Raw genomic sequence first — 13,160 nt, 5'->3', positions numbered from 1 at the left:
CCAAGAACTTTGTCAGTGAAACTTATGCTGGTATCATAATCATGCAACATTTAACACACTTTTTGCAGAAGAAATTTTAAACATTTATTTTGTTAATAAAGATCTTTCAAAATATATTTTTTGAAACGCAACATTTAATGATATATTGAATTGGTTTGTTGAAATAAACCGGCCGAACGAACAAACTCTCACTGCTGTTGTCAGTTTAGCTCATATGCGATGATCCCGGGTTCCTGTAACTGAGTATTTGAAGAGGTCTCTACGCATCTCAGTTAACCCTTCATGTGTATGCTTGTGCATCTGACAGATGGGCAGTTTGAAGAACGTCACCGTTCTCTTCCTGCACTCCAACAAGCTGGAGTGTCTGCCGGAGGAGATGGGCGACATGCAGAAACTCAAGGTCATCAACCTCAGCGACAACAAGTACGTCCCCCTGTGCCGCATATACGGCCAGGCTTGTTTTGACCCTGGCATAATCATTTCTCTTTGTAAGTGAGGTCAAACCAAATTAATGGACACTCTTCATGTACGAAATCTTTCTATGAGGAACGTTTCCCACCTGGGTGCGCAGCTGGTGTCTGTGAGAGCCATTGCTTTCACATTTCTCTGAGAGAACCACTTAGACAGATTTGGCTGGGATTCAACAGGCTGGAAAATATCGCTCCATTTTCTACTCTCTCTGCTATATTTATCAGCCTTGATGCACATTATACCAGTCAGGCCTTTTTCAATTTACTGTGTTGCCAATGAATGATGTCCCATTTTTTGTTTTATCAGCATGCCATCATACTAACTTCTTTCTTATGCATTAATCATTAATCTAGTTTTTGTTTTGTTCATTTTTGTCCTCTTTCTTCACAGGTTGAGGAACCTTCCGTACAGCTTCACTAAACTCAACCAGATGACCGCGATGTGGCTGTCTGAAAACCAGGTGGGCAAAGCTCAGATACACAAAACAGTCATTATTGTGAAATAAACACCAACGGAGTGATCAGGACCGCAATGCGAGCAGAGGGTTGTTTTTGACTGATGGAGGTTTGTTTGTTTGTTGCAATAATGGTCGACTGACTGTATATTATCTTGTTTATTACACAGCTACTTTCTAAATATATAAATAAATTCACGCTCTTGAAATATTGATTAGAGTTTATGGCTCTATGTCAGCACGGCTGTGATTAGGCCACGTGCTCGAGGCTGTAGGCCGATTACCGGATATTCCTCCGCTATTGACGCTGTGAGAAATCAGGATGTAAACTGAAATATTAATATTATGAAATATACAGTAATATTAATGTTAATTTTACAAAGCTTGCTTTCAAACATTTTTAACACTTTCCTCGCCAGTGTTTTTGATCATTTTCACAAAAGTTCCATGGCCCCCAGAATATTTTGTTGAATGAATATGTGAACACACAATATATCAAAAGAAAGAACAGAGCCTCTGCTTTTAAACACTAAAAACCCATAGCTTCATGCATTCTTGTTTTATCAACACTTGAATATGGGTAAGTATCATTTAAAAAAAAAAATTACATTTTGAGCAAAAAGCTGAGAAATTCACGTTTTTGTAAGACCACATAGCACATTGCCTGGGACAGGAGTCTGTTATATTTTAGCTTTCTGTCTCTGTACACATAAATATTTGATCGCATTTGATTATTTCAGAGAGCCGTGTAATACATTTACATAAATCACTACATCACTATAATCTCATTCACAGTCACTTCCCAAAATACTCTTGAAAAGCTTGTCCTTTAGCAGGGTCTGTGCTGTTGGTGATTTGATGTTCCCATCAGAGGAGCTCAGAGTGTGTGTGGGTGATCTGAGTGATTGACACAAGTGGCCATCAAGCCTGTGACTAATGCTTATTCAATATAACAATCACCTCCACTCCCACACACGCTGTCTTCCCACCTCTGAGGTTTAACATAGCACAGAGTTTATCTAAATATATGATATGAATTAAAGGTATAGTTCATCCAAAAATTCAAATTGTCATAATTTACTCACCCTCATGTCATTACAAACCTGTATGACTTTCTTTTAATGCTCACCAGCACTGGGTCAGTTGAATGCCTAAAGAGAGAAACAGAGATAGTTGTGATATTTGCTCTCAAGGAAAGTGAATTCAGCAGAACGCATGAGAACACGGCGCTATGAAGTAATAAAACACTGGTAGCGCATCTAATCAGTGTGGCCCATATGGCATGAGACTGCCAGGATCCTCTGTGAATCAGCCTCTCTGCAAGGGTTTCAGCCGTACAGCTCAGCTGGACTATCGACAGCTGATGAAGATTGCGCTGGGACGACGGTGGCACGCTGTTCTTTTATTGATCGTGATGGGCGGTTGTATAAAGCTGCATGTGATTAAAGATGAGATGAGTTTAAAGCCAGTGCTGCATGGCTTGAATCTGTAATGAGAGCAGTCAAGACTCATGATTTCCAAGGCATCCAAACGAATTTTACAAGTCACACTAACCTTGTGTTTTGTTTTTTCTCTTTTTCCAGTCGAAGCCCCTCATTCCCCTGCAGAAAGAGGAGAATCCAGAGACGCACAAGACCGTACTGACTAACTACATGTTCCCTCAACAGACCAGAAGCGAGGACTGTGAGTATCTAGTCATGCATCACATATATATATATATCTCTCCAGGTGCAATTCACTGTTTTAAATTCCAGTTATTGTGTGTGTGATGCTAATTAATAGTGTTGTGTGATCTAACAGACACCTGGTAGCACGACATAGTTTAGAAACAGCAATACTCTCCAGCAAGATAGTCTTTTATTCAAATCCACATCCCTGTATCTATAGATCAAGTATTATAATGGGAATTTATCATATTAGAGAGTTTTACTGTGCTGACGGTCATAACCGAAAGAGGCGCGCTGAGCAGAGAATGATTGACAAGGAGGGAAGTTTCCGTGAACTTTAATTTAACAATGTAAATATTCTTCTGTTCCTCGTATTAAGCTGTGGAATGGCTCTAAATGACTTTGAAGCAGCAAATCATATGCTTTCTGAAGGATCATTTGACACTTATTTATATATATATATATATATATATATATATATATATATATATATATATATATATATATATATATTTCTGATTATTTAATTATCACAACAGCATGTGACTGCCTGTCTGAGTTTTGTCGAATTAAAATGTTTTAAGCAATTTTTTATTTTATTGGCAACCGCTCCAAAAATAAAAAAAGTATCTCAAAATATTTATATTTTAAGTTTGATCATTTCTATTCATACAGTATAAATACTAGGTATCTCTAGTTCTTGTTGAGTACATACAACCACAATCATGAGGAAGACCGCTGACTCGACAGTTTTCCAGAAGACGATCATTAGCCGCTTTTCCACCGCCAGGCCGAACGGTTCTTAGGATGGTACGGGACGGTTCCAGTTGCGTTCCCTCTTGAGCGCCTGGCACGGCACGGCACGATCACAAACCTAGAATCCGTGAAGTGACAACGCAACTCAGGATTGAGAGCAGCTTTTGACACCCTCCACAAGGAGTGTTAGCCACAGAAGGTCATCGCTGAAAGGGCTGTGTCGAAGCATATTCATGGAAAGTCGACTGGAAGGAAGAAGTGTGGCAGGAAAAGTTGCACAAGCAACAGGGATGACCACAGCCTTGAGAAGATTGTCAAGCAAAGCCGATTCAAGATCTTGCGAGAGCTTCACAAGGAGTGGACTGAAGCTGAATAGTTCCCACAGTCAGTGATGATTTGGTGTGCCATGTCATCTGTTGCCGTTTATCAAGTCCAAATTCAGTCCAAATTCAGCGCAGCCGACTATCGGGAGGTTTTAGAGAACTTCATGCTTCCGTCTACTGACAAGCTTTATGGAGATGCCGATTTCCTTTTCCAGCAGGATTTAGCACCTCCCTGAGTGCCAAAACTACTGCTAACTACTGCTACTGCTAACTGTTTGCTCTCTATGATATTACTGTGCTTGATTGGCCAGCCAACTCCCCTGACCTGAACCCCGTAGAGAATAAATGGGGTATTGTCAAGAGAGAGATGAGAAACACCCGACTCAACAATACAGACGAGCTGAAGGCTGCTATCACAGCAACCTGGGCTTCAGTAACGCCTCAGCAGTGCGCGTTGATGCATTCGTGCTAAAGGAGCCCCGACCAAGTATTGAGTGCATAAATAAACCTTTTTTTCAGGACACGAACATTTCTGTATTGAAAATCCTTTTTTTTTTTTTTTTTTCTTTCATGAGCTGTTAGCCGTAATCATCTAAACTAAAACAAAAAAAGGTTTGAAATATTTTACATGTAATGAATCTAGAATATATTATAGTTGCTCTTTTTTAATTAAATTACGAAAAAATTACTTTCCCACGACATTCACATTTTTTGAGATGCACCTGTACATCCCAATCTTTTGAATCGTATTATTACAATTTAAAATAACTTTCCTGTTTGAATAGATTTTAAAATGTAGTTTATTCCTGTGATCAAAGCTGAATTTTCAGCATCATTACTCCAGTCTTCAGTGTCACATGATCCTTCAGAAATCATTCTAATGACTGGGGGGGAAAAAGTCTTACTGACTCCAAATGTTTAAACTGTAGTGTGTATATATACACACAATATAACCAGGGTTTGAAGTTAATACCAGCCAGTTGTGGGTGAAAATCAACAGTGGCGGGTAATGCAAATCAGCTCACTAGCCAGTTTGACAAGGTGGATTATGGTTCATAAATTATGTCCTGTCACTTTGCATGCCATGGCTATCAGAGCCCCTCCCCAAAGAGGAGTCTCCAACATTAACAAAGCGTAAGGGCCGCACACTGAGAGAAGCGCGCGCTACGGCAAGTCTTTAAAATTTGAGTGTTTGGTATGAGTGTACCGCAGTAACATCTCACTTTGTTCATTTGTGAAGTGAACGTTTGTATGAATACGCCATCGATTCACTATTTTGGACTGCCGCCATGAACTTGTCAATGCAAGTACAGAATAGCATGTACAATGTGCGATACCTGAGATGTCCTAGACGTCGTGTGACCGGTTAGCGCTCCGCCAGAGCTCTGGGAGACAAGAGGCCGCTGTTATAACCCCTTTTACAAACATTAAGCATTCATTGTAGAGTGAGCTATAGAAGCTCTGAATGAACGGGAACTTCAAAGTCTAGAAGCCAAATGCAGGTATGAGCAGACATTTGATGCTCAGTCAGGTCTGTGAAGTCTTGTATATAGTTTGAGACCTGACTGAGCATCAAATGTCTGCTGCTACCTGCGGCCAGAACTTGCTCATGTCACGGTTTTCCCTCCCTGAGACTCAGGATTCCAGAGGGAAGAGATTAATGAGTCTTAACCTGTTTCCTAGCAACCCCACTCCAAACTCCTCCGAACTCGAACGCACTGGCTCTGCAGCTCTCCGGGGTCCGCTTCAGTTTGTTAGCATGATTGAGCTTTAGAAACGGCCTGAAGTCTGCGTGCCTACGTGACATAGTGCTCTCCTGAACCCAGATGTCTTGTTAAATGTGCACACAACACAGATGAGAGTTGATGTGTGTGAACTGAGTCTGTGCCGCCCACCAAGCTCAGGCTGTTTAATTCAGGTTTTTGCTGTTTGTTAATCCACATAGCAGAGAGACACTGCATTAGTCCATTTGAATGATTTGGTCTAGCCGAATCAGAAATAACTGGACTGTCAGGAACAAACTGAATCACTGACACGAATCAAAACAAACTCAACACAGGATTTGCTTAGAGATTCTTGAGCTTTCCATCCTCCACCGATGGCATGTTTTGATTGTTTGTTAATGGTTTCTTGGCTTCTCTTTCACAGATGTGCCCAACTCGGACAGCGAGAGCTTTAACCCGTCTCTATGGGAGGAGCAGCGCAAGCAGCGAGCGCAAGTGGCCTTCGAGTGTGACGAGGACAAGGATGAGCGAGAGACGCCCCCGCGGGTCAGTTCCCACCGCCCGCTTCTGTCGATCTTCTGTTCCCTTTGTGCATGTCTCGCCCTTCTCTCTCGCTTCATATCACACATCTAAACCCCTTGTTGTTCTGTTCTGTCCTAACCAGGCACACTTAAATCACTTTTCTGCTTTCACAGTGAGCTAAATGCTGCTGCAAGCCTCAAAATCCCAGCCAATCGGAGCATGTTTGATGTTTAATATACAGCTATGTTGAGTGTGATTTTGGACCAGAGTGGGTGGAGCTACTCTGCACATTTTGACAAAAAAAGAAAAGAAAAAGAAGACAATTAATTCTCAAAATGTCCTGTTACAACCTGCTTGCAGTCAGAACTGGGACTGAAACCTAAATAGAATAACATTTAGAAAAGCACATAAAAAGTACTAAAACTTAAACTATGAACTATTAAAAATAGTTTCCATTTATTGAAATAAATATAAATATTAGATAGAAATATTGACCTAACCCTTAGCAACTAACTGAAATAAGTTGAAATTATATAAATTCAAATAATGTATAATTGAAAAATACTAAATTAAATATTTAAAAAATAATTTTAAAAATGTCAAAAGTACATAGTAAATTCAAAATATTAATTAATACTATAATAATATATAAATAATTATAAAAAACTGATGAACTGGATCAACTGATTCACTGAAAAAAAGTTTTAAATCCAAATAATTATTAATTCACAAAATTACTCTGAACTAAATAACAAATATTGAAATGAAAAATCTTAGATAATGTTTGTTATGATGTGAGTTGATGTCAGAATAAACTACTATTTATTTGTACTACATTGAACTTGCCATGAAATAGCTATAGATGCTGGAATGGCAATGACAACAAACAAACCTGCAGATTCTTCAGCATCTCTTCTTTTGTGTGCCACAGAAGGGAGCCAGTCGTGCAACGACATGGGAATGAGTAAATGGTGACAGAATTGTCATTTTTGGGCTGATTATTTCTTGATGTTTTGGCAGCTGGAGGTAAAACGGTTTGAGTGGAACAGCCTCACCTGGTTTTGTCAGCATGTCACAGCCTGCGCTTCACTGCATTGCAGTGGAAACTCATTAAAACTCTAACCCTGACATGACTCCTGTCAGAAAGTGAAATGGAAGTCTTCACTGTCTCAGGGCCCTCGAGCGTACAACGTCAACCTTATTTTTCCCTTCCACCCCTCATCTCGCTGATATTACACACTCGGTATCTGGTTCCCTCCCTCTCGCGCCCGGTCTTGCACCCCTGATGACTCAATATGCCTGTCTGGCTTATACGCTGTGCCAGGAACACATGCAGGCTCCCAAGCTGTCTAACGTAGCTTCACTATCAGCTCTCAGAGCGCCAGTGTGACCCTGAAAGTGTTGTAAAAAGCTCACCAACACCTCCTCCAATAAAATGGTATCAGGGGTTTGGCCACAGGTTCAGCGACACCTATAAGAACTGACCTGGGTTTTCTCTTACAATGACATAACTTCCTGTGTAGCTACATAACGTGCCCACAAACTCTTTTATTTATTTAAAAATAACAAATGTTTAATATAAATTATTATTATTATGATATAATAAATCTGATTTTAGATCTTTTTTTTTTATCATTTATTACAGATCCTATGAAGTCCTCTCTGATAGATTCCTCGAGTAACTTAGCTGTGTCTTTGTCTTTATAGGAGGGCAATCTGAAGCGCTACCCGACACCGTACCCTGATGAACTGAAGAACATGGTGAAAACGGCTCAGTCCGTGGCTCACAGACTCAAAGAGGACGAGTCCGGCGACGAGGCGAGGAAAGAGACCAGGGGCAGCGAGAGGAACCATATCGGAGTGCAGGACGTTGGAGTGAAGGTTGGACTTTGAAAACACTACCAGTTGCATCATGTGCTATTGTGGGATGGGTCAACGTAATTATTACATTGAAAGTGAATCTTGGTGCAGATGTTGGAATAACCCTGAATTCCCTGTGTGTCAGGTGATTGAAAGTCCCTGCACTAATGGCAAAGCTGTTGAAATGGAGCCTGAAACAATGATGAACAGTCATCACAGTTACGAACCAATAGATTCAATAGACTACCACAGCGTTGAAAGGATCCCGCTCAAGACTTCAGACAACATGAGAGCCATGGTGAACCATGATGACACCCTTGAGGTACTATATCGAAGTGTCAGAAATGTTAAATGTTATGAATATGGTTATTGAAGCAAATTCATTTTATTATTATTATTATTTCATTCTTGTGTAGTTTCACACCTCTATGATGGTGAGTGAATCTGTACCAGGCTGTCAAACATTAAAAGTAACATAAAAGTAGTTCATGAGACTCATGCACTGTGGAAAACTGGCCAAAAAAAGTCTTCACTTGTGCTGTTGCCATTCAATTTAGGTTAGCATTACAATCAGGTCATTCATATGTGTGTATATATGGACTACTTTTATGAAACTCATTTTTTTTCTTCAAACTATATGAGGTAAATCTAGTATTAAATCAAGGAGTTAATTATTGTTATTTTTTATAATAGATATTGACCAGGTTGTATATACGAGATGTCGAATTGGTCTCAAGACTAATTCATATTTATTGAAAGGGGAAGAGAAACCAGTTTGTGATTTGTCTAAAAATTTAGTGTAAAACATATTTTAATAGAAAGTCCATTTTTAAATGATATTAGACAACGTTTTTATTCAGAAAATATATTAATGGACATTTTTAAAAAGGTTTCTCCTGGAATAATGTTAGAATTTTTATCATTACTATTGTTGTTAATGATATATATGTACGTTTTTGTATATTGCTTATTTTTAATACAAAATTGAATTATTGTAAACAATGTATTGAAATGATATTGTAATCATAATAATTTAAGAATTGAAATACTGTTGATTTTGACATGAATATAGCCATTGCTGCTAATAAGGCGTTAAATCATAAATAAATATATATATATATATATATATATATATATATATATATATATATATAGTTTCCATTCATGTTCATTATGTACTGTTGAAACTATTTTCCTTTTGTGGTCCACGGAAGAAAGTTACATGGATTTGATATGGCATTAGGATGAGTAAAAGATGACTAATTTATTTTTTAGATTAACAAATCCTTTAAAATTTTAAAAAAGTGTAGTGATGGTGATATAATAGATCAGTAATATGGCTTGTGTGGAAAAAACTGCAAAATATGTCTATATCGCTGTATGCTACATGCACGTTCACACATTAGCCATGGTCACATATCCACATGTCCGGCTGAGACCTTCACATCTTTCAAGAATCAGCTGAAGACGCACCTCTTCCACAATCACTTAACTATCCCACACCTTTAAACCACTTCACACACACGCACACACACACACATACACACACACACGCCCATTTCTCCTCTGCATTTCTCCTCTTTAGCTTGTTTCCAAATCTGGTTGTCAAATAAACCTGGCAGTGTATACTGCGAATATTGTTGGCTCCTTGACGAAATACTTTTGTTCCTCTTTTGTAAATCGCTTTGGATAAAAGCGTCTGTTAAGTCCATAAACATAAAAATAAATGTTAATTATTCTCTTACTATGAGTGATACATTAGCTCATTGTATTATGTGAGATTTGTCAATACATCCTTTATCATAGGGATCTTTTAAACAAATGAATATGAAAATGACATCAGTTTATCACTATAGAAGCAGGAAGAAAGTTGGGGTATAAATTTGAATTTGGTGTGATGCATTTGGTGTGATTTGGTTGTGGTCAGGACTCAGAGGAGCTGTCATCCGAGGAGGAGGAAATGAAGATAGCCGAAATGAGACCTCCACTCATCGAAATCTCCATTAACCAGCCCAAAGTAGTGGCCCTCAGCAAGGACAAAAAAGGTAAAGAAATACTTACTCTCGCACTTTCCTTAATATCAGTTAATGATTCTCCCGTTAACGTGGGTAATTGTTCCTCAAAATAAAGTGTGTCATTGAACTCACAAATGCAAATTATGTTTTTTGTGTCTGGTGATGTAGATGATGGGAAGGATGCTGACTCTTTGCTGGATGAGACGGTGGCCAACAGTAACCAGAACAACAGCAACTGCTCTTCTCCCTCACGCATGTCTGACTCAGTGTCCTTGACCACAGACAGCAGTCAGGACAACTCCCTCTGCACCCCAGAGAGGGAGACAAAGATGCCTCTCATCCCCAAGAACAGGTACGACCACACACTGAATACACCCCGGGTCAAAAACATGACAATGAACCTCAGTGTTTAACTAAATATTTCTCAATGGAAAATTACTACAATGTAATGCTGCAGCTTCTACAAAGGGTCTCAAGTCGCCAGATATATATATTTTATATATATATAAATGATCTGGTCATTTACATGAACTGTCCAAACAAAACGATTCAACCCAAGTTTAAATCTGAGTTGTGTCATTAGTTATTTCCATTACTAACTAAAGTTGAAAAGGGGTCAAAAACATTGTTAATCATTACAAAGATATATGATATGAAGGCAGAAATAATGGTGTGTTGCCTGCCTAGACTTGCTTTGTCATTAGTTGAGAACTGTAAAAATTATATATATTTATAGAAATCTAGACTAGATCAATGTCAACAAAGTATCTGGAGAAAAGAATCACAATATGTGTTCCTACTTAGAAGGCAGATGCCCATGTAGTAGACAGAAAGGCAGCTCACTAGGTTTGGGAACAGAGCTAGAGTCTCTCTCTAACTTGATTTAATTTCCTCAAACGCAGACAAGAGGATGAAAACCTCAACCAGCTGAAGCAGATGACCCCTTTACTCCAGAACTGTAACGGCTCTGAGACGTCCTTACAGACCATCCTGAAGAACCAGCAGAGCTACGAAAGCAAGTCAGACCAGATGGCCGACTACAGTCTCTCCATGGAGGAGAGGCTTGCCCTCATTGAAAAGGGCATCAACAACGGTGTGACAGAGCAGTACAGCAAGTGGGATCAGATCAACATGAACGTGGCCAAACTCCCACCTGACAACATGGTGTCGTATGAGGACCTGGAAAGAACCAAGAGTCCCTCAGCCAAGGAGTCCATGTCAAGCAACAACAATGCCATGCTGTCACTCGAGAACCTTGAGAACGGCAATCGGCTTCAGAAAACCCATTCTGGGGAGAGTTTCAATGGCCGAACGGATCAAATTCCCTTGCGCTACGAGTCTACGAGGACCGTCTCGACAGGTGTAACGGCGTTAAGTGATATGAGTCTTTCTCGTAGCACAGAGGAGCTGTCACCAGAGAAGAAATGTCCACCGGGCCCAGTGGTGAAATCTCAAAGCATTGCAAACATGGAGGCTGGAGGGATGAAGCTGTTCTCCTTCGAGGGAGAAATCCCCCCGTACGAAGTGGCATGTGCAACCAGAACATCTGTACCCGCCGCTCAGGGCCAGAGCATCGTCCGCTCCAAATCTGCGTCCTTACTCAATGATCAAACTTTGCAGATCTACCCTGGATCCTCAGCATCATCCTCCGACTTGCTGTCGAGCTCCAAACCTCCGGTTAGCAGCGCCCGCTACCCAACCGGCCCCCCGCCCCAGTACAACGTCCAGTACGCCAGCAGCACAGTCCCCAAAGACAACCTGTGGAGCCAGCGTACCCCCGTACCTCCCGAGCAGACCTACTTACCGCCACAGCACTCCCTTGCCAACACCAACTACTCAAACCGCAACAACGCCCCTCCGTACCCCCAGCCCCAACAGCGCGGCCCGCCCAAGACCCCGGACATGTGGGCCAAGGAAAGGATGCTGCCCTCTGTTGGCCAGCGAGGCACCTTGCAGAGACAAGGCAGCGGATCCTCTAGCACCTCCATGTGCATGTCCGACCCGCGTCGCATGCCAGGATTGGAAGGAGAGTACATGACGTATCGGGACATTCACGCGGCGGGCCGTGGGCCCCTGCAGATGAGCCAGGCTCTCCACAGACCCTTGTCAGCCCGCACCTACAGCATCGACGGACCCAACGCCCCCCGGCCACAGAGCGCCCGGCCCCCACCGCACGAGCTTCCAGAGAGGACCATGTCCGTCAGCGACTTCAACTACCAGCATGGCAGCCCCAGCAAGAGGCCCAGCATGAGGGTGAAGTCCGAGCACTCGCTGCTGGACGGGCCGGTCGGAGGAGGTGGCAGGGTCCCATCCGACTGGAGGGATCAGGTCATGAGACACATCGAGGCCAAGAAGATGGAGAAGGTATGCTTGATCTTACGAATAGTGTATACAAAGGCAAGCATAGCTGTTGCTAATACTAAGAGTTTTAAAGAATTAAGGGTTTGTTCAAAGCCATAAGCTTCCTCCTTTACCATTTATACTCCAGACATGAATGATACTTCAGATTGTGTGGTTTGTTGAGGAGAAGTGTGCTGCTACTTTTGTAATCGATTGGACTTGAAAGTTCTGTCTAGTGCAATTCCAGTCCCAGGGGGCCACTGTCCTGAAGAGTTAAGCTCCATGCCTAATCAAACACACCTGAAATATCTAACCTGTGGCTGAATCCGAAATCGCACCCTATATCCTCAAATAGCGTGTTATTTTAGGGAACAGCCATTTGTAGTGGTGTCTGAATAGTGGACGTTATTGAGAGCACTTATTTCATCCAATGTACACTCAACGGCTGTTCGAATTCACTCACTTGTTTTCATTCACTCCTTCAAGTGAACCGTATTAGTGGACTAATGTAGGGAATAGTGAATGAGAGTTTAGGGGGCGATTTTGGATTCAGCCTATGTCTTCAGTTGTGTTTGAATACTCCAAGCAGGCGTGCTTGATTTGGGATGGAGCTAAACTCTGTTGGTTAGTGGCCCTCCAGGACCAGAGTTACCCATCCCTTGCAATCAAAAATTAGACATACATTGTGTACCCAGGCTGTATATAGGGTTCAGAATATCATAGTGCAGCGTTAGCCATCCTGCAGAGTTTAACTCACACCTGAACCAACTAATCAAGGTGTTTAGGATTGCTAGAAAATAGCGAGCAGGGTCGGAGCTGAAATCTGCTATAAGGTGGCCCTCCAGGAGCAGGGATTGCTAGTCCATTGTGTTGGCAACAACATTGCTATGTGCATCTGAAATCGCATAGGTCCCACATTTGATAAGGAATGAACTTCACTGTCATTCATAAATCCTCTCCCAGTGGCCTCATGAAATAGTAGTCACTTAGTAATACTATGAATCAGTCTGTTTTTTTGCCTATTTAGT

General features: G+C 41.2%; 1 protein-coding gene across 2 annotated transcripts in view; it reads left to right on the top strand.

The window, feature by feature from the left end:
* erbin (erbb2 interacting protein) overlaps nucleotides 1-13,160 on the top strand; it is a 69,975-nt gene that overhangs the window by 50,261 nt on the left and 6,554 nt on the right. For both annotated transcript variants that reach the window (XM_079861898.1, XM_079861899.1), the window contains exons 12-20: nucleotides 308-423; nucleotides 862-931; nucleotides 2,509-2,608; nucleotides 5,820-5,941; nucleotides 7,625-7,798; nucleotides 7,923-8,099; nucleotides 9,705-9,822; nucleotides 9,961-10,144; nucleotides 10,695-12,156. In XM_079861898.1, the coding sequence (XP_079718024.1) occupies nucleotides 308-423; nucleotides 862-931; nucleotides 2,509-2,608; nucleotides 5,820-5,941; nucleotides 7,625-7,798; nucleotides 7,923-8,099; nucleotides 9,705-9,822; nucleotides 9,961-10,144; nucleotides 10,695-12,156 (2,523 nt within the window). The remainder of the gene's footprint in view (nucleotides 1-307; nucleotides 424-861; nucleotides 932-2,508; nucleotides 2,609-5,819; nucleotides 5,942-7,624; nucleotides 7,799-7,922; nucleotides 8,100-9,704; nucleotides 9,823-9,960; nucleotides 10,145-10,694; nucleotides 12,157-13,160) is intronic.

Source organism: Squalius cephalus (assembly GCF_949319135.1).
Source record: "Squalius cephalus genome assembly, chromosome: 24".
NCBI classification, from domain to species: Eukaryota; Metazoa; Chordata; class Actinopteri; order Cypriniformes; family Leuciscidae; genus Squalius; species Squalius cephalus.
This window is presented reverse-complemented; position numbering and strand designations above follow the sequence as displayed.